Here is a 22088-nt window from a genome sequence, read left to right as displayed (position 1 = left end):
AAGAGGATTTAGAATCTCTTCGGCAACAAGGGGACAATGGATATAATTTCTAATTTAAACTCCTAGTTCATATAAATAGAAAATTTTTCTTTGTTTTTGTTTTTGTTTTTGCGGTACGCAGGCCTCTCACTGTTGTGGCCTCTCCCGTTGTGGAGCACAGGCTCCGGACGCGCAGGCTCAGCGGCCATGGCTCACGGGCCCAGCCGCTCCGCGGCATGTGGGATCTTCCCAGACCGGGGCATGAACCCGTGTTCCCTGCATCGGCAGGCGGACTCTCAACCACTGCGCCACCGGGGAAGCCCGAAAATTTTCCTTTAATCATTATTTTCATCAGTGTCCTCTGTTCACTGTCATAACTGAAAAATATATTACTTCAACCATAACCAGGTTCATTGTATCAAAACCTTGCATCTGGCTCTCTTCCTGTTTCCCATCATGGTTCAGGATCAAGGTGAAAAGGAGAAGCCCATGCGGGAACTTCGCATCTGCAAGCTCTGCCTCAACATCTGTGTCGGGGGGAGAGGGGAGACAGACTGACGAGGCAGCCAAGGTGCTGGAGCAGCTCACAGGCCAGACCCCTGTGTTCTCCAAAGCTAGATACACTGTCAGATCCTTTGGCATCAGGAGAAATGAAAAAAGATTGCCGTCCACTGCAAAGTTTGTGAGGCCAAACGCAGAAGAAATCCTGGAGGAAGGTCTAAAGGTGCAACAGTGTGAATTAAGAAAAAGTAACTTCTCAGGTATGGAAACTTTGGTTTTGGGATCCGAGAACACATCGATCTGGGGATCAAATATGACCCAAGCATTGGCATCTACGGCCTAAACTTCTACGTGGTGCTGGGTAGGTCAGGTTTCAGCATCACAGACAAGAAGCTCAGAACAGGCTACATTGGGGCCAAACACCTAATCAGCAAAGGGGAGGCCATGTGCTGGTTTCAGCAGAAGTATGATGGGATCATCCTTCCTGGCAAATAAATTCCCGTTTCAATCCAAAAGTCCAATAAAAAGTTTTCAGTGAAGTGTAAAAAACAAACAGACAAACAAAAAAACACCAAAAAATAAAAATAAAAACCAACGTAAAAAACCAAAACCTTGAATCTGAAGTTCCTAAGTGGGGAGAGGTCTACTTAGCTCCTAGCATGGACCACCTATGAAAGGAGATTCAAAGATTGTGACCTCTCTATACCCTGGACCTTCGTGTATGTCATCTACAGATAAAATGTACTGAGCACCTCAGTCTCTGGTTGCATCAGGAAAATTACTCCAATGGGAATTCACACTGGAGTTTACTTTGGTCGCTCTTCAAAACAAATATTCACAACATTATTGTAATTCAAGAGCAGGTCATCCTCTGGACACAACTAGTAGAGTTAGTTTCACACAATGGACCATTGTTCACAGGCATCTCTGGCAACATATGCCTCCAGTAGCTACTGGCTAAAACCACAGCTGTTGGTTCTCAGGCCTAGAATAATAATCTACAGCTGCATGGTGCCTTAGTTTTGAAAGCTCTTTCTCACTGGCCAAGGTAGAGATACGGTGAAAGGTTAGAACACTTGGCAAGCTGTGTCAGTGGCTTAGTAACGTTGCACTTGTTCACCTGTATATGAGGCTGGGGGGAGCAAGCACTAATTTAGAAACAAACTTGTAAAACCCACGCCATCAACAAATATATTTTTGTTAAATATTTACTATATACCTATTACATACCAGGTACTATGCTAAATATCAGGGATAAAATTTTAATAATAGACACCATTGTTTTCATCATTATAACCCATACCTATTAAAAATAAATCATGCAGAATCCCAATGCCTTCCTGGAGTCTTAATTTGCACATTTAATTCAAGAATTGCCAACCTATTTAAGGACCCGCCATGCCTTGGACGATTGAAATAGGATTCTCTTAACTATGCCCCTGATAGAAGGCACTGTAAACTTTTTTTTTTTTAATTTTATTTATTTATTTTCGGCTGTGTTGGGACTTTGTTGCTGCACGCGGGCTTTCTCTAGTTGCGGCAAGCGGGGGCTACTCTTTGTTGCTGTGCGCTGGCTGCTCGTGGCGGTGGCTTCTCTTGTTGTGGAGCACAGGTTCTAGGTGCGCAGGCTTCAGTAGCTGTGGCTTGTGGGCTCTAGAGCACAGGCTCAGTAGTTGTGGCTCACGGGCTTAGTTGCTCCGAGGCATGTGGGATCTTCCCGGACCAGGGCTCGAACCCGTGTCCCCTGCATTGGCAGGCGGACTCTCAACCACTGCACCACCAGGGAAGCCCCGACCTCTTGATCTTTTAACAGGGTTTAGTCCCACTCTGTCACTGCCATAAAAATGTCCAATGTCTGGTTATTTACTCTATTTCTGTTGCTGGTTTTTACATCGAGGTGCAGATCTCGAAATATAGACAGGAGTCCGGTTCATAAATATGCAGTCCTGGAGCCCATTTCTCTCTTGCTTCAGGAAATGTAAACAGGGGGTTGGTAATGAATGTCCAGCCTGGAGCCCATCTCCTTCTCACCCCAGGAAGTGTGAACAGGATGCCAGATGTAAATGTCTAGCCACGAGCCCAGGGTTCGTGCCCTGGTCCGGGAAGATCCCACGTGCCGCGGAGCGGCTGGGCCCGTGAGCCATGGCCGCTGAGCCTGCGCTTCCGGAGCTTGTGCTGCGCAACGGGAGAGGCCACAACAGTGAGAGGCCCAAATACAGCAAAAAAAAAAAAAAAAAAGATCAAGAGGTCATACATCTCCCATCCTTGGGGCAAGGGAAACATTGCACATGCACAGAAAGGCTTCTTGGGGGTCAAAAAGGAGGGGGCGCCACCCCATAATATGTGATGCTAAGGCCGTCCCACAGGCCTCTGGGCTGTAATCTAGCTTGGAAAAAGTTGCGCATGCGTGTTGGGGAGGGTCTTAGGGCAGGCCAGGCGGAAAAAGAAACCAGATAATTGGCCAAAGGTAAACAAAGACCTGGAAGAACTGCCCTGTATAAATGACCTAACAGCCTCTTTCTCGTGCTCCTCCGCACTAGGGAGGGCGCCTCCATCCTTTCTCTCCGGGTGTGCATCTCTGCCTTGCTTCTACCTCAACCAAACAAATGTTTCTGTCTGCTCTCCCACTTGTTGTGCTGTGTCCCCAATAATAAGCTTTGTACCTGTTTTTACAGTTTTTGTCTCCATGAGAAATGCATTTTTCACTGGGGCAAGAGCCAGGGGGTGTGGTGGCTGAGATTCCTGGTTTTCATCCAGGCTGCCCAGGTTCAATTCCTGGGCAGGGAATTAAGATCTCCCTTCATGCCACCACTCACTGCTGCCTCTTCGAAATCAGTACCAATAGACTTGCTCCAGGCAGGATTGCCACAAACCTTAAATTTGTTGGAAAAAACACACAAAAAAGCAGTCTCTGCTAAGTGCAAACGGAGGTATGCCTGTACAGTGTACATTTGTGTACTGTTTGACTTTCATCGTGGGTATTTGCCTGTTCTCTGGTCTCCAGGAAGCGAGAAGGCGCAGCTGCAGACCCTCAGGCACCCACGAGGGTGGCGCCCCCGCCCTGGCAGCGCGCACAGCGGCTATGCGGGCCGGGGGTGGGTGAGTGGGGAGCCTGGGGACCAGAGGAGGGGCTCCCGGCTCTCCCCGGTGCCCAGGGGGCCTGCTCCAGGTTGCCGGGAAGCAGCTCCGCGTTGCAGGGCGGGAACGTGCCCTTCCACCTCTGGCAAACTTTCGGCCGCCGCAACGGAAGCAGGAACTCGTGAATCGCAAACCCGGGGCTGGGCGGGAGCTGCGGAGCCTGCTGGGCGTCCTCACCGAGCCCCTCGCGGATCCGCCGCTGCTTCCCCGAGCGCGCTGGGCTGCCCTGCACCGGGAGGGCAGCAGGGCCCGGTCCTCCGGTCTCCAGGTAAAGGCTCTCCATCCTCCCCTCCAGCCCCTGCGGGCAGTATCGCCACCTGCGGGGGCAGCGACGCCCGCCGCCCTTTCCCGGGGCGAGCGTCCTCCGCCCCTCCGGGAGCTCGGAGAACTGGCTGAGCCGGATGCTGGTGGCCCCCGTATCCCGGAGAGGGTCTTTAGGCAAGCCAGCAGCAGGGTTAGAAGAATGGTTTAGTGAGCCACGTACCTTTCCTCAAAGGGCAGATTTCCCATTTTTTTGGTATGATTTGTATCCTGTATTTATCGAACCCGCTAATTGTCTAATACTCTGTAGAGTGTGTTTATACACAGTTATAAACACCTCGATAAATTAAGTTAGATTATGCTGTGAGAAAAATGATTTCCAATATTTGATTGATTGCCGGTACGATCCGGTAACTAGTCAGCAGGCATGAAAGCACAGGTGCATCGTCTCCTTCCCACCTGTATCCTTTTCCCACTCTATTTCAACAGGATTCAACTTCACTTTGAACCTTCTTTTTTTAATTGTAAGCTTGTTTTGATCTCTTTATTGTGGTAAAATAGACATACTGTAACAAAATGTATTATTTTGATCATTTTAAGTGTACAATTTAGTGTCATTAAGTGCGTTCACATTATTGGGTAACCATCACTACTGTCCATTTTCAGGACATTTTTGGCATCCCAGATAGGAAAACTCTGTACCCATTAAACAGTAACTCCCCATTCCCTCCTCCACCAACCTCTAGTAACTTCAATTCTACTTTTTGTCTCTGTGAATTTGCCTATTGTAGATACTTGATATAAGTGCAATCATACGATATTTGTTCTCTTGTATCCAGTTTATTTCACTTAGCATAATGATTTCAAGATTGTAGCATGTATGAGAATTTCATTCCTTTTTGTAGCTGAATAATATTCCATTTTATGTATTTGCCACGTTTTAAAAATCTATTCATCTTTGGACCTTTAAGGCCTAAATAATAATGTATTAGAAGAACTAATTTACCTAATAATTGTTTGGTATCATTAATGAGATAAGCTCTTTAGTATTGCTTGTGATCCAGGAGCAATAAAGATGCTGGTACTGAAAGCACAGCTCCTCCCCTACATCCCCTGGCACAGTTCAGGTTTCTTTGCAGCAGGTTGAGGAGAGATTCTTAGAATCCATTCAAAGTGAAGTGTTGGCCTGGTTTTTCTTTTTTTGTTCCTGATTTGTTTTCTCCAGTGACTTGTAAAGTGTGGCAGCATAAAAAGTAACTTGTGCCAGGATTCTTAACCTGGGGAGTCCATGGACAGTATTCAGAAAGTCTGTGAACTTGGGTGGAAAAGTTTATTTTACTAACCTCTACATGTAGTGCAGTATTTCCTTTAAGAGGCATGTAGGCAAAAGCCGCAGCAGTATTAGTGGTAGGGTAGCTCTGATTTGCCACCGGTAGAAATCATAGATATTTCCATGTCATGTTACTTACTGTATATGTATCAAAATCATTACATTCAACACTACTTCAAAATTATGGCAATGATTAGACCTACCATCTGTTATTTATCACACGGTTGTTCTTATTTTAACTGAAAATGGAGGTAATGGGATCTAGCTTATAGGATTCTTGTAAGGATTAAATGACATAATATATGTAAAGTGCTTAGCATAGAGAACCATAAATGTTATTTTCATTTTACTGTTTTAGAAAGTTGGACATAACAGTTAGCAAGGAAGGTATAGACTTGTGCTGTATTACCATGTACTGTTTTTCTAAAAAACTGTTTTGATTTTTTTTTTTTTACTGACCAAAGTCTACCTATTTATATTAGGATGCACTCTTATGTCTACAGCTCTATAGGTTTTGACAAATGTAATGGCATATACATCATTACAGCATCATATAGAATAGCTTCACTGTCCTAAAAATCCCCTGTGCTCCACCTATTCAGCCCTTCCCTTTCCTCCAGACAACCTCTGACGTTTTACTGTCGATGTGGGTTTGCCTTTTCCAGAATGTCCTAGAGTTGGAATCATACCTTTCACACCGGCTTCTTTCACTTAGCGATATGCAATTAAGGTTACTCTTTCTGTGGCTTGATAGCTCATTTCTTTTTACTGCTGAAAAATATTCTATTGTGTGGATATATCAGTTCGTTTATCCCTTCACCTATTGAGGGACATCTTAGTTGCTTCCAGTTTTTTGGCAATTATGAATAAAGTGCTATAAATATTTGTATGCAGGTTTTTGTCAGGATTTAGTATTGTCAGTGTTTTGGATTTTAGCCATTCTGATAGGTGTGTAGTGGCATCTCATTGTTGTTTTAATTTGCAATTTCCTAATGACAATGATATTGAGCACCTTTTCATATGCTTCTTTGGTGAGGTGTCTGTTCAGGTCTTTTGCTCACTTTAAATTGGATTGTTTGTTTTCTTTTTGGTAAGTTTTAAGAGTTCTTTGTATATTTTAGCTACCAGTTATTTATCAGATATGTGTTTTGCAAATACCTTCTCCCAGTCTGTGGCTTGGTTTTTCATTCTCTTAACAGTGTCTTGCACAGAGCAGAAGTTTTTAATTTTAATGGAATCCAACCTATGAATTTTTTCTTTCATGGATTGTGCTTTTGGTGTTGTTATCTAGAAACTCACCTAAGGTCACAGAGACTTTATTCTATGTTACATAGGAGTTTTATAGTTGTGCATTTTACATTTAGGTCTATGATCCATTATGACTTAATTTTTGTGAAAGATGTAAGGTCAGTGTCTAGATTTTTTTTGCATATGGTCGTCCAGTTGTCCAGCACCATTTTTGAGAAGAATATCCTTTCTCCATTGAATTGCCATTGCTCCTTTGTCAAAGATAAGTTGGCTGTATTTGTGTGGGTCTATTTCTGGGCTCCTTATTCTGTTCCATTGATCTATTTGTCTGTTCTTTTGTCAGTACTATTGTCTTGATTAGCAGTGATTTCTGGTAAGTATTGAAGTCAGGTAGTGTCAGTCCTCCACCTTTGTTCTTCTTCAGTATTGTGTTGACTCTTCGGGGCCTTTTTGTATTTCCATGTAAACTTTAAAATTGTTTTGTTGAGGGCTTCCCTGGTGGTGCAGTGGTTGAGAGTCTGCCTGCCGATACAGGGGGCGCGGGTTCGTGCCCCGGTCCGGGAGGATCCCACGTGCCGCGGGGCGGCTGCGCCCGTGAGCCGTGGCTGCTGAGCCTGCGCGTCCAGAGCCTGTGCTCCGCGGCGGGAGAGGCCACAGCAGTGAGAGGCCCGCGTACCGCAAAAAAAAAAAAAAAGAAAAAATTGGTTTGTTGAGGTCTATAAAATAACTTGCTGAGATCTTGATCGGAATTGCATTGAATCTGTAGATCAAGTTGGGAAGAACTGACATCTTAGCAATATTGAGTAGTCCTATTGAGGAACACGGAATATCTCTCCATTTATTTAGATCTTCTTTGATATCTTTCATCAGAGTCTTACAGGCACATTTAAAAAACTTTTCAGTAATTATATTTCAATATAACTATATTCCTTTGTAATCCTATATATTTCATTTTATACATTTAACAACATGTCTTTTATATATTTTAAAACATGTCAGAAGAGAGCCTAAGCATCACCAGAGTACCAAAGGGTTCATAACCAAAAAAAAAATTAAAGAAGCGGTAATTCTGAGCTAGGCTATCATTTAGTGAACAATTTGTATTCTGGAAATGAGGATATTTTCTGGTATAGCCTTGCCAGTTTCACATTTTTTTTCTGGAAGAACCAGCTCACCAATGGAGTTGGCATTATATGTATTATGACTTTTGTGTTTTTAGGGATGTCAGAAAGAACACTTGCCCCTACAGTTTCCTTCAACTGAGCCAGAATATTCCCCCTGTTGATGGGCTCATTCCTAGAAGGACAATGTATGTAATTTTCTTAGCACATTGCCTACCACTCAGTAGGTCATTTAAAAGTGCTAATTGTTATTACTGAGAAAGAAAATACGTCCAAAGCGATGATCACTGCTTCATCAATGACCAATGACCACAGATTTTGTGTCCTTTCCTCTCCTGCTTAGGAGAGGCAAGAAGAGGAAAGATTCTAAAACTGAAAAGCAGACGACCTCTTCTTTCATAGATACTTGTCAGATTTTAAGCATTGATGGGAGAGTGTATGTGTGTGTGCTTCCTAGCTTTCTGCCAAGTTTTTAATGAAAGGTTGTCTCAAATCTATTCAAAGTGAAACAGATAAAAAATACTTGTTTATTCCTGTCCTTCTATGAATTGTGAGTTGTTTATATTGACTTGAAGGAAATGAAATGTATCTTCTCTAGGTTTGTTCAAAGAAACAAAACTCATTGATGATTGTCTATTTTTGTGCTAGAGAGAAATTCCGTCATCTGTCCAATCTTCTTGAAGCAAACTCAGGGCAGAGGGAGAGTTATCCGACCTTTGGAGACCAAGACTAACCTGAAATTTAAAATGTTCTTCCGGGAGGGATGGAGCTTGACTCACACTCGTGTAATAATTTGTTTCCTGATGCTAAGGCTGTCCACCAGTCAGAACTGTCCCATCAAGAGTCTAGAAGATATGGTCATTGACATCCAGTCATCCCTTTCCAAGGGAATCAGAGGCAATGAGCCCATACACACATTAACTCAAGAAGACTGCATTAATTCTTGCTGCTCAACAAAAAACATATCAGGTAAGTAGTAATGCCCTGGCAACTCTTATTCCATGTGTTTTGTGATGTAAGTAGCTGGTTGATGAGACTGAATGGTTTGTACTGGTGATTCTCAATGGGGTAGAAAAGTGGGTGGCAACATTACTAGGGAATGTTCCATGGTGTGCTCTCCCCTCCCCTAAGCTGAGCCAAAGTTACTGATGAGTGTATATATATCACTCAGATATGTGGGTAGAAAAAGGGTTGAAAACCACTGGTGGTGTGTTCTAACAGGCATCTGGGATATTGAAAACAGAAGTCCTATTTAAATGCTTGGCTTCCATCATCATGGAATATTGGAATACAGTGTGATATTAGAAAGAACGTTTAAACAGAAAGGGAGTTGAGACAAAAAATAAAATTCTAAAGTCATCCCATAGGAGAATCAGCATTTGAGTTTTAAGTAGAAGCACAAAATTTCTGTTTTATCTCCCTTCCCTGGAGCTGGTGGCACAGGTGAGTCAGGAAGCCACTGGCCACTAATTGCAGCTTCTAGGAATCTAAGAGGCATGGGAAGGGGTTTAGAATGACCCATTCTATGACACAGAAGGAAACTGAGCCCCGCAGGTTTGAACCATGCCCTTGCATATTTCAGGCTCCAAACCTATGACCTGAAAACAGAAGTATATATCTAATAAACAAACAAAAAAACCCACATAAGTTTATTGAGCACCTAATGCCTTGGTACGTGCTGGAGATAAAACAGTGAATAAGATGGAAAAGACCTTGTCATCAAGGACCCTAGAAGAACTAGTGAACACTGGACTCGTGATCCTTACTTGATTTATCAGCTGACTAAATCACATGTTTTCTCTTAGATCTTTATTTCCATTTCATTCTATAACGATTGTGGCGTAATAAGATAAATACACATTCCCTGGCACAGAGGTTCCTAAAACCCTGGGAATTTTCTGAGCATAGGAGCTTCTTCTGTTATTCATAATGAGCCCCATTCAATCATACCTGAGCTTATGCTCACGAGGTGACTCTTGGTGGGACCCTGAATCGCGCCAGGATGGCTGCTAGTTGCCAGAAAGACCAAGCTTTGCTTAGAAGCTTGGAACTTTCAGTCTCCTCCACCCACCTCCAGGTAGGGGGAAAGGGGGTGGAGATTGAATTCAGTCGCCAGTGGCCAATGACTTAATCAATTATGTCTACGTAATAAAACTGCCATGAAAGCCCCTAAACAATGGGTTCAGGGAGCTTCCAAGTTGGTAAACACATTCACGTGCCAGGAGGCACCCCAACTCCACAGGGACGGAGGCTCTTGCACTTGGGACCCTTCCAGACCTCGCCCTATGTACCTCTTCATCGGGCTGTTCATTTGTATCCTTTGTAATAAACTATAGCGGTAAGTATTGCATTTTCCTGAGTTCTGCGAGTCGTTCTAGCAAGTTATGGAACCTGGGGTGGGGGGGTGATAGCCAAGTTTGCCGTATGTGTGAGTGACCTGGGGACCTGATACTGTGGCTGGCCTCTGAGTGGGGACAGTCTGTTGGGACTGAGCCCTAGACCGGTGGGGTCTGACACTCACTCCAGGCGGTTAGTATTAGAATCGAATTGAATTGTAAGACACCCTGTTGGTGTTAGAGAATCAGAGAACTAGAGACTTTGGGTAGAAATGACACCAGGTGTTTGCTGTCATGAGGAAACAAATACTTCAATGATCTTCTCAAATTGAGCTGTGTGCTTTTGGACACTCTTCATAGAGAAGTAATTTATGGAAGTCATAGAGATCTCATTTAAATTTCTAGTTTTTCTTTAAATGTTGATATCAACATATATGTGGAATAGAAACATCACCTGCAAATAGGACTGAGTGCCATGTGGGCATATCCTGGCAACATAGGAAACCTTGCATTTCTCTTCAGTTCCGTGATAGGTGTTTAGTAAGAAATGAGGGTTTGCGGCTTTATTCTACAAGCAAAAGTACTGTTACTGCTTTACTGTAAGCAGAGATACTTGTGGGTCTCAGTTAACGGATCTCAGGCTTTTCCCTCTTTTACTGAGTGTTGGTTTTTGACTGTTTAGGGTTCCAAAAAAGCACTTTGATAATTTGCCTACAGCCACAGACTCTAGAAAAATACCCACAAATACAAAGGACACAAAATTTTGTGTACAACTTGGACCCTATGGACCCTCCCCTTTACCTAAGTGCCCCCCAAAATGGTTTGTAGAATTATCACATCGTGGGTGATAGGAAAAGCCAAAGTAACCAGAGTACCTTTCTTGTTACCTGGCTAATGGAGACATGATAGGATAAAACCCCTGCAGAAACGAACTCAGTCTTATTTCCCACTGGGAGAGTCAAGGGTGATCCCTGACCGCTGCCTGATTGGGAGACAAACAAAAATGATAAGAGCAGAAATTTGAAGAACCCAAAGAAGAATGGTACTGATAGAAGTAAAAAATAGACTTTGCATTCCGTATGCTGTGCAGCTCCATTGTGGAAGGAGGCATGGTATGTATAAGGCTGAATTTACTGACCCTCCCTGCCCACCACCCTCCCCTCGCCCCACACCAAGAAAACCAGACTGATGGCTTCGTAGGCATCTAAGATGCCTTCAGGATGCGAGACGTACCTTCAGTCATTAGGGTTAGATCCATTTCCTAAGGTCGGACTCAGTAGTGAGTTGTAGACTCAGTATTTCTATGTATGTTTTGATAAATATTTTAGCAAACGGAAGGCTTCTCTCTAAAGAATGACATGTACTATTAAAAACGTTTCGCCAAAATTACCTTCATTCTGATTTTTAAACCCAGGGTCTTTAAAAATTGCTTGCAGTGCCTAAACTAAGGAAAAGGAAATGACTCAGCGGCCAGCAGGCAATGAACAAAGGTTTTTGTGTTGGCCACTAGAATAAATGTGTTCCTGCTTGCCGTATTCTCTGGAAGATCCTATTTCAGAATAATGCTTATGAAACCTTTCATTGCAGGGGACAAAGCATGTAACTTGATGATCTTCGACACTCGAAAAACAGCTAAACTACCCAACTGCTACCTGTTCTTCTGTCCCAGTGAGGAAGCCTGTCCCCTGAAACCAGCAAAGGGACTTATGAGTTACAGGATAATCAGAGGTAATAAAAACATTGTTCTTTGTCTTCTGTGATTGGAATGATTTAAGGATATGATTCATGTAGAAAGGTTTTCTGCAAGAGTTTAAGAAGAACTGCCAAAAGGGATCACAAATATACAGGCACATCAGAAAAAATCTCATGATTTAAAATTCAGTTGATTCAACCAAACATCTTTCTTTTTTCCAGTTAAAGTATTTAATACCTATGAATGATAGTATTTTGTTTTGTTTTTGTTTTTACCTTCTTAAGGTAAAAGGCACACAGATCTTTCATGTAAACATTTTGAAACATGTCTTTAGGACCGTGTTAGCAACACTGGAATAAGTCTCCAGGTCTCCAGGGGTGACTATTTTGAAAGGGTTAAGACGATGTAAATACAGTATATAAAACTCCGGTACATTAGGTTCCAATTATTTTGTAATCACATTCTCTGAAATCAAACTCACTGGATTTTATTATCCAGACCTGGAAGGAAGCTCATTTAAGAAGTTTTTGAGGGGCTTCCCTGGTGGTGCAGTGGTTGGGAGTCCGCCTGCCGATGCAGGGGACAGGGGTTCGTGCCCCGGTCCGGGAAGATCCCACATGCTGCAGAGCGGCTGGGCCCGTGAGCCATGGCCGCTGAGCCTGCGCATCTGGAGCCTGTGCTCCGCAACGGGAGAGGCCACAATGGTGAGAGGCCCGCGTACCGCAAAAAAAAAGAAGTTTTTGAGAAAAAGCTACATGCCAAATTCTGTGCAAGGCATTGGAAACAGAGTCTCCACATTTGGAAATGACATATTTGCTCAGAATACAGAAAATAAACAAGTAAAAATAATATAATTATTTGGATATGCCTTGGTGAGATTTTGGCTTGTTAATTTTTCAGGATGAAATGCTTTCAAGTATGAAGTTTACTTTTATTTCAGTTTTATAAAGTTTTTGTCCTTACACCCTTAGGTATTAATAATATTCCCTGCATTTATTCAATAAGAAACAAATTTTATTTAGCATCTTCTATGTGCCAAGCACTTTTTACGCCTTAAGGATAGAAAGATACGACACTAAACATGAAAAACAAGGTTCTCATTTATGGAACTAATATTTTAGGAGAGAGAGACAATAACCTTAATAAATAAATAATCAAGAAAAATAGTCACCATGGACATAGAGAACAGACATAGAGAACAGACTTGTGGTTGCCCAGGGGTAGGGGGTTGAGGAGGAATGGAATGTGGGAAGCTGGGGTTAGCAGATGTAAGCTTTTATATATAGAATGGATAAACAACAAGGTCCTAGTGTATAGCACAGGGAACTATATTCAGTATCCTATGAAAGGGCTTCCTGGTGGCACAGTGGTTAAGAATCTGCCTGCCAATGCAGGGGACACAGATACGAGCCCTGGTCCGGGAAGATCCCACATGCCACGGAGCAACTAAGCCCGTGTGCCACAACTACTGAGTCTGCGCTCTAGATCCCGTGAGCCACAACTACTGGAGCCCACGTGCCACAGCTACTGAAGCCTGTGCGCCTAGAGCCCGTGCTCCGCAGCAAGAAGCCACCCCAATGAGAAGCCTGCGCACCACAGTGAAGAGTAGCCCCCCCTCGCCGCAATTAGAGAAAGCCCGCGGGCAGCAACAAAGACCCAACATAGCCAAAAATAAATTAATTAATTAAATAAATTTATTTTTTTAAAAAGGTGGTTGGTTACCCTTAACAAAAGAAAGTATGTATATAAACTGAATCACTTTGCCGTACAGCAGAAATTAACACAGCATTGTAAATCAACTATACTTCAATAAAAAAATTTAAATAAAAAAATAACAGTGATCATAATAAAATGAAACATGGCCTTTATATAAGAATATATTTTCAAAGCAGAGAAAATTAAAACATAAAATTCCCATTTAAAAAATAGTCATAAGAGCTATGCAGATAATTGAGCTAAGACAACATAATAGATAATCACAGAGGGACTTCCCTAGCGGTCCAGTGGTTAAGACTCCTCGCTTCCATTGCAGGGCATGCAGATTCGATCCCTGTTCGGGGAGCTAAGATCCTGCATGCCATACAGCAGAGCCAAAAAAAAAAAAAAGATAGTCACTGAGTAGACCGGCTGGATTAGGCGATCAGGGGAAGCGTCTGTGAAGATGTAACCCCTAAGCTGAGATCTGAAAATGGAGGAGCCGGATGTGAGAAGATTGTAGAAAGACCTTCCAGGCAGAGGAAACAGCCTATTCTAATATCCTAAGGCAGAATGGTTTGGGAGTGTTTGTTCAAACGCTCCAGTCTCAGCAGCTGACTCATAGTGAACCGTGGAAGGAGTGATATGCAAGAAGGAAGGAAGGTGGGGCCGTCCCGTCAAGCTCTGTAGGGTAGGGAGTTTTTATTTTCGGTGCATGATGGAAAGCCATTGGAAGGTTTTCAGCAGGCATGTATAACGAGCTGTTTTAAAGGTGATTTCTCAAAGCTCACTGTGACCGCTCTATTGGGAATGGACAATGGCGCAGCAGCAAGAGGGCATGTGGGAAAACTGGGTAGGAGGCTGGGACGAGATCCGAGTGAAAGGCCATGGCCTTGGGGACCAGGGAGACGGTGGAAGAGATGGAGGGAAGTAAACACACGAGCCATTTCAGCGATAGCATTGACAGGGCTTGCTGGTGGTGTGGATGTGGGGAATGAGGAAGAGCGAAGAGTGAAACGGAGTCCTAGTCCTGGGCTCGAGCGTCTGGATGGGTGGCGGTGCCGTCTACTGAGCCGGGGAAGTGGAATTGCGGTTGGGAGGGAGAGTGCAGTCAGGGTTCTCTGGGGAAGGATGCTGCCCAGGGCATCCGGACACTGACTCTGCTTTGTCCCCTGAGTGAGGCTGTGTCTGAGTTTCGTTCATGAAGCAGGAAAACCTGATGTGTCAAACATTCCCTTAAACAGCGTAAAGCACAGATTGCTTGTGTAAATTCTTCCTACATAGTGGTAGAAGCTCAAGTCTAAACAGATTGGCAGATAAGGTACAAAGTTTCACTTTTGCCTGATGAAAAATTCTGGAGGTGGTTGATGGTGAGGGTTGCACAAACTCAATGCCACGGAACTATACTCTTAAAAACGGGTTAAAGTGGTACATTGTATGTAGTATATTTTACCACAGTTGTTAAAAAGAATAATTTTTTTAGAAAGACTACGGCACAGAACAAATTAGGCCCCTCAGAGCAGCCAGGATCTTACCTTGGGTGGAAAGTATCTTGTCTCCCTGCCCCTTCTGGGCTTCACACTGGCCAGGGCGGTTGCCCCTGACTGTTCGCCTCCTTTACGTCTATATATAATCTTGGCTAAAAACACCGGGACCTACAGTGTTGTGCGGATATGGCTTCTTGCTTGTCCTCTTTTTTTTTTTTTTTTTTTTTTTTGCGGTACGCGGGCCTCTCACTGTTGTGGCCTCTCCCATTGCGGAGCACAGGCTCCAGACGCGCAGGCTCAGCGGCCGTGGCTCACGGGCCCAGCCGCTCCGCGGCATGTGGGATCTTCCCGGACCGGGGCACGAACCCCTGTCCCCTGCATCGGCAGGCGGACTCTCAACCACTGCGCCACCAGGGAAGCCTGTCCTCTTTTTATTTCATCACCTGGAACGTGGCAGAGCCGTTGGACACCCAGGGATGGTATCCAGCAGCCTGAGTTTCCAGTGAGGTCAGGGCTCGAGACACTAATTGGAATGTTTATTTTTCTCCTTCAAGAGCTCCCATCAGGTGGAAGTTGGACCATCACATCTGCCTTTCTGATCCCTTCTCACTGTCTCTTCTTCATTGTGTCCTTTCTTCCACTGTCAGTGTGTATTCCCTATGTCTATCAGCTATTTCACAATTAAAGCAGAATATTAAAGAAATTATAGGTAATTGAATCTAGTCATTCGACTTCCATAAAAATCTATACCAAAGAAAAAGCTGTTGTTGTGAAACTGTTTATCACGTAATTAGCTTAAAAAGTGAAAACAGCACTTTTTGAATTAGTTTAAAGGAAATTAGTTTAAAAGTTTCTACAGCTTAAATGTCCAAATGCTAGGGAATGGTTGGGTATAAAGTATAATGGATCCCCCTGAGGGAATACAATGCAGATGTTAAAAAATAAGTTTGAGATGTAGAAATAAAATGTCACCTAAATTTCAGGTGAAAAACACCCAGTTTTTAAATTACATGAAAAAAATTTAATTTTAAGGTATGCATAAATGTTAATAGTTGCTGGGACATGATAGAAGTTATCGTTGAATTTGTTTTATAACTTTCATAATACTTCTGTCATGTTACTGATTTTATAATGCATGTATAAAGAGGGAGTATGTGGTAAAGATTCCATTTTCTCCAGTGGAAGTGGGAGAAAAGTGAACTTGGCTTGTGCCTAAACCTTTTAAGGGCAAGCGTGAAGGGTGAATGAAGTGGAATTAGAATCGAACAATTCCTGTGTCAGCCACCAGGGGGCACCATCAGCCCAGAGCCGGTGGCTATCTAGGGGCAAAGTGGCACCAACCCCGGACTTGTGTGCAGCAGGCGGTCTGTATCTACAGATGTTTACAAATTGTGTTTGTAATTCTATTTATGAATCTGCCCGTGTTGATGGACTGAGATTGCCCCATAAAAATAAATATCTACCTCCTGGTCAGAGTGAAATTCAGTAGATATAGGTTTGGTGGTTTGTTTTCAGATGAACTCTAGTTCCTGTAACTGACGAATATTTACAGACTGAAAGTTTGAAAGATAACAGTGTGCTCTCTTCATCCTGTAAAACCATTGCCGCTTGGCATTATTTAATGTTTGTTTGTTTTTGGAGCTTGGTAGTCTGTCATTCCTCCAAGGACTAGAATAGGGGAATTCAGAAATAGAATAAATTGAAAGTCCATTTGCTCAGCTGGTTACCAAGTTAATAGTCAGCCCCTAACTTTTTTTATCTAGTGAAGTCACTTGACAATGAAAGTCAAAAAAGCAGTTGAGGACACATTTCCCAGCTCCTTCTGTAGCTCATGGTGACTGAGAGAAAACACCACACCCCAAAGGCAAACATCAGTGGGTGAGGTGAATGGAGCAGGTGTGGAGAATCCCTGTGTGGTTGTAGGATCTTTGCCAATGGATGAATCTTATCAAGAAATGGGAATAGCCCTAGCTTTGCTTTATTTATGACCTTGTATTCTTGAGAAAGAAAACAGCTGTTTTGGTCATTCTTGTCAATGGCCTTATTTTAAGTTTCGAGTTCACACATATCACAGAGCATTTATTTAGCCTTCTTTTTAAACTTTAAAGTGAAATATGATGAGTCCTGCTCTTTTTAAAAATATCTGACACGACCTAAAAATACAGGTGCTGTTTATCTCGTGGTGACACTATGCCTGTGAATGTGATATCACCTGCAGCAGAAACTCTTTTCTTCAGCATTGTTGCAGGAATTTCAGGCATCCAAATTCTATTTTAGAGTGTCCTAGAGCAGGTATCCACAAACTTTTTCTGTCGAGGGCCAAATAATAAGTATTTTAGGCTTTTCAGGCAAGTCTGTTAGACTTAGTGGGCCACATGCAGTCTGTCGGACCTCCTCACTTCTGTCCTTGTAGTAGAAGCGGCCATAGACAATATGTAAACAAATGGGCAGGCTTGTATGCCAATTAAACTTTATTTATGGACACTGAAATGTGAATTTCATATAATTTTCACGTGTTACAAAATATTATCCTTCTTGATTTTTTTCAATCATTTAAGAATGTAGAAACCATTCTTAGCTCGCAAGCCATATGAAGATAAGTGGCCATCCTTTGCTGACCCCTGTCCTAGACGGATTACTAAGTGACAGTTCTAAAGGACCTCTGAGTACTGTGAAGCTTAGAGAGCAGTCAAAGATGTCACAAATCTGAAGTTGCCTCTGGATCTGTTTGTTAGCAGAGTGGAGAGTGAGGTCTGGTTTAGAAACTGGTATTGAGGGGAGTTGAAATAGAAGACGGAAAAGAGAAGAGGGGAGAATCACCGTTGCTTCCTTCCTTGTGTTTCTGCCGTTCTAATTTAAGTGAAATGATTAGCCAAGTAGCAGAGTGATACAGAGCAATTCAAGTGGTCTTTCTCTGTCCCGGATTGCTGTAACCAGCCTTTTCAGTTCGAGCTGTGATAAACGGCATGTGTGACAAAGAGCAAAACTCTAAACTTTCTCACACAGGAGGAGGATCTGAGGCTGGTTCCTCCTCAGCAGGAGTTGGGACTCTGTGATTTTCTGCTCTTTATGCTAGCCACGTGGCCATAATGATTTCAAATACTGGTCCATGGTCCTCAGAACCCAAGATGTTGGCTCTAAAATTTTAATCTTCAAGGGTCAAAAGAAAATCTCTCAGATCGCCTTCCTCCCCTGAGTACAGTGCTGAAAGCTGGTTGTTTTTTTGTTTAATATTTATTTATTGGGACTTCCCTGGTGGTCCAGTGGTTAAGAATCCACCTTCCATGGGCTTCCCTGGTGGCTCAGTGGTTGAGAGTCCACCTGCCGATGCGGGGGACACAAGTTCATGCCCCGGTCCGGGAGGATCCCACATGCCGCGGAGCAGCTGGGCCCGTGAGCCATGGCCGCTGAGCCTGCGCGTCCGGAGCCTGTGCTCCGCAACGGGAGAGGCCACGACAGTGAGAGGTCCGCGTACCGCAATAAAATAAATAAATAAAAAAGAATCCACCTTCCAATGCAGGGGATGCGGGTTCGATCCTCGGTCAGGGAACTAAGATCCCACGTGCTGCGGGGGCTCTAGAGCCCACGTGCCACAACTACCGAGCCCGCGTGCCACAGCTACTGAGCCCATGCACTCTCGAGCCCATGCGCCGCAGCTAGAAAGAAGCCTGTGTGCCACAACGAAAGATTCCACATGCCTCAAGGAAGATCCCGCGTGCCACAACGAAGGCCTGATGCAACCAAATAAATAACTATTAAAAATATAAAAATGCAGGCTTTTAGTTGCGGCATGCAGGATCTAGTTCCCTGGGCCCCCTGCATTGGGAGCACGCAGTCTTAACTGCTGGACCACCAGGGAAGTCCATGAAACCTATTTTTTTCATTGAAAAACGTCATCAGCTTTGCGCTGCCGCCTTGGCTTCAGGGACCCTCCAGCTTCCTCCTCCTCCTCCTTGTGGAAGGCAAGTCACTGGGATTTTGTCTCCTCTCCTCATTGTCCTGTGGACTACCCCGCCCCACCGTGATATCTCCCCTAGGGATTGCTTGCTTCCCAGTTGTCACTGCAGTCCCAGCTGACACAGCTTGTGCCTCACACCAGCATTTTCTCTGCCAGTCCTCTTCCTGCCACATCATCCCAGCCCAGCTGCCTTTCCTGGCCTTGGCCCCTGAAGGGTCCGTATCTTCCTAAACCTCTTGCTGCACATGCTGAGCTCCTCTTAGCATCTCTGCTGTTCCCCTCCCACCTCTTCCTTCATTTGCCCGATGCTCCTCCGCACATTTCTCTTCTCCTCTGGGCCAACACTCTAGAAATAAACCACAGCATCTGGGGGAGAGGCAGGGTCATCAGGATCTGATTTAGCAATTCGTATTTTTCCATTTTGCACCATGAAATGTCAAGAATCAACAGTTTGAGGTCTTATTGAACAAGCTGATAACGTTTGTACTTGTTAACCTCCCTTCGCATGGAAATATGGAAGTCTTTTTTAAATTTTCTTTCCGTCTTCAGATTTTCCATCTTTGGCGGGAACTGATTTGCCAAGCCAGGAGGTAGCCCAGGAAGAGTCTCTGTCCCGCAGCAGGTCTTCACACACCATCACTCCCACGCCCCCTCCTCCCACAGGTGATTCAGAGCCCACGGTCTTATGGAGAGATTCATTGTCTCAGAAGTTTGGATCCTCAGATCACTCGGAGAAACTACTCAAGATTGACCTGGCAAGTCCACAGTGGACTGTTTATAAAGAAAATGACCAGTCTCAGAAGTCACCATCTTCCTCAGAACAAACAGTAGCTCATCTGCTGCCTGAATATGTGACAGTGTTCCCCAGTACAGTGGCAGTTGCCGCTCTGCCCGCTGTCCTGGCCACTCCAAAGCCTGCATCTCTCCCTGCCGCCAACGCTGCAGAGATACCTTCTGTGACTCCTCAGCCTCAGGGGGCCACCTCTGCCCCACCTGTAGCCGCGGTCACTAACACGACCACAACTGAGGTTCCGACTTCCATCTTTAGGGCATCGACACACTCGAAAGGCCCACCAGACACGGTGCCCTTTAGAGACGTTTCCAGCTTGACCTGGAACACAGAGGCTGCCCGGGACCCTGCTACGTTTCCTTTGTCAAATGTGAATTCTCCCACTACAAATACAACAGCTTCCCAGGAAGATGGGAAGGCCAGCTCTGGTGGGCCCTCCCTGAGCGGTGCTCCAGAAACGCAGCCGGGCCTCGCATTTGAACAGTGGCTCCTGGTCGGGACCGTGCTCTTTGGGGTCCTGTTCCTCGCCATAGGCCTGGGTCTCTTGGGCAGAATGCTCTTAGAATCCCTCCACAGGAAACGTTACTCGAGGCTTGATTATTTGATCAATGGCATCTATGTTGACATCTAAGGAGGACATCTTTTTTTTTTGGCTGTGGGATGTGGGATCTTAGTTCCGCGACCAGGACCAGGGATCAAACCCATGCCCCCTACAGTGGAAGTGGGGAGCCTTAACCACTGGGATGCCAGGGAGGTCCCTAGATGTCTCTTTATTCATGTAGTTACTAATAGCCCCTGTGCAGCGAGGTTCTGCTGATTTGCTCACCTTCGCAGGATTTTTCAAGTATTTTGAAGACAGGCAGGGATGCCTCCTGCCGCTCTCTTTGCTTGTTCTGCGAAAAGAAGCGGGGGAAAGAAACAAACTGGGTGATTCGAAGGATCTGTCTCTAAAATATTAGCTGAAAACAAAGCTCTACCTAAAGCAATAAAGAATAATTGCTACATCAATTGGAAAACGGCTGGCTTTTTACAAGGAAAAAGGGTTAGGACTCCTAGGCTCCAATTCATTAATATTTCTGGTTCCAGATAAAGTCGACTGTTTATGGTATTAATTCTAATGGATTTACTTTCCTTTTTTATATGAATTCCAATAAAACTTATTCCAGATGTATTTCCTTCCAATTAACTATCTGAATAAATCTCTTGGTACTCAGTTAATGTTCTTTGCAAGTGACACGTCCAGCTGGATAACTTTAAATTTATTCCCACCAGCAAAATGATTAAACGATGAAAATATGTGTTCTAAGTTAAAATGACAAACCCCCCTTATCCCATCAATGAGCAAAAGAGGTTCCTTTGGGAGAATTCTAGCAGAATATTAGCCTGCATGGAGATCATGATAAGTTCTGATAAATGGCCACATCTACTTTGGGTCTGCTCTAGTTAACTATTTTTTCAAAAAAAAAAAAGTAATATAGGCATTTTCCAAACTTAAGTAAATTTAGAATGTAACAGTATTATTTATAAGTCCTTATCTAAACTTGACCAATAGTCAATTTTGGCTTTGTTTGGAATAACATGGGAATAATAGATAGCACTTAAAATTACAGGTGCACCTCATTTTATTGTGCTTCACCTTATCATGCTTCACAGATACTGCATTTTTCACAGACTGAAGGTTTGTGGCAGCCCTGCCTCAAGCAGGTCTATTGGCGCCATTTTTCTACAGCATTTTCTCACTTCATGTCTCTGTGTCACATTTTGGTAATTCTTGCAGTATTTCAAACTTTTTCATTATTCTCTTTGTTCCGGGGATCTGTAATCAGTGGTATTTGATGTTACCACTAGGAATTGCTGAAGGCGCAGATGATGGTTAGCCTTTTTTAGCAATATTTTAAAATGAAGGTATATACTTTGTTTAGGCAATGCTATTGCACTTAATACTACAGTACAGAGTAAACATGACTTTTATATGTACTGGGAAACAAAAATATTCGTGAGACTCGCTTTCTTGTCGTATTCACTTTACTGCAGTGGTCTGGAACCGAACCCGCAATATCTCCGAGGTCTGCCTGTATTATTAAGTGATTAGCATGCTGTAATTTTTATTGATTAGTTATTACAGTGTCCGAGAAATGTTTTGAGTAACGGGGGTTTGCCGGACAAGTTACAGTGGGGTAACTGGGAATCCAGGAGACCGCCTGGGTCAGTTCGACATCTCATCTCTCTGGACTTCAATTTGCTTATTTGCAAATCAAGAGGTTTGGTCCCTGGTGTCATCAGGGTTTTTAAAGACAAAAATGGGATTCAGGTGAGAATTTATACAGGGAACGCTAGAGGGCAGTAACTGGTTAATAAGTAGAGCAACGAAGGCAAATGTAGAGGAGACAGAAACAGGCTTTGCTCCTTTCCTCCTCCTTCCCGTCCCCTCGCCTGGAACCACTCCCCCTCCCCCCTGGTTTACCCTAAGCTCATAAAGCTCATTAAGAGGAAAGCTGGTCTATTGAAAATACTACTTTTCATATGTTTTCCAACTTAACAGCTTGACACA

General features: G+C 43.7%; 1 protein-coding gene and 1 pseudogene across 1 annotated transcript; both read left to right on the top strand.

The window, feature by feature from the left end:
- Positions 1-435: 435 nt before the first annotated feature.
- LOC137202767 (large ribosomal subunit protein uL5 pseudogene) lies at positions 436-990 on the top strand (annotated as a pseudogene).
- Positions 991-3249: 2259 nt separating this feature from the next.
- Positions 3250-20750, top strand: MANSC1 (MANSC domain containing 1). The gene is made up of 4 exons (XM_067695714.1): positions 3250-3886; positions 8227-8547; positions 11502-11642; positions 19297-20750. Exons 1-4 carry the CDS (start codon positions 3283-3285, stop codon positions 20166-20168), a joined length of 1938 nt encoding a protein of 645 aa, XP_067551815.1. The 5' UTR covers positions 3250-3282; the 3' UTR covers positions 20169-20750.
- Positions 20751-22088: the final 1338 nt, after the last annotated feature.

Source organism: Pseudorca crassidens, chromosome 11, assembly GCF_039906515.1.
Source record: "Pseudorca crassidens isolate mPseCra1 chromosome 11, mPseCra1.hap1, whole genome shotgun sequence".
Lineage (NCBI taxonomy): Eukaryota > Metazoa > Chordata > Mammalia > Artiodactyla > Delphinidae > Pseudorca > Pseudorca crassidens.
This window is presented reverse-complemented; position numbering and strand designations above follow the sequence as displayed.

What these genes read in the sequence shown, in the direction of transcription:
- MANSC1 (XM_067695714.1), top strand. Translation starts at nt 3,283, where the DNA reads ATGCCACCACTCACTGCTGCCTCTTCGAAATCAGTACCAATAGACTTG. An exon ending in CTCAACAAAAAACATATCAG is followed by an intron (nt 8,548 to 11,501) that starts GTAAGTAGTAAT and finishes CTTTCATTGCAG; the next exon opens with GGGACAAAGCATGTAACTTG. An exon ending in GAGTTACAGGATAATCAGAG is followed by an intron (nt 11,643 to 19,296) that starts GTAATAAAAACA and finishes TTCCGTCTTCAG; the next exon opens with ATTTTCCATCTTTGGCGGGA.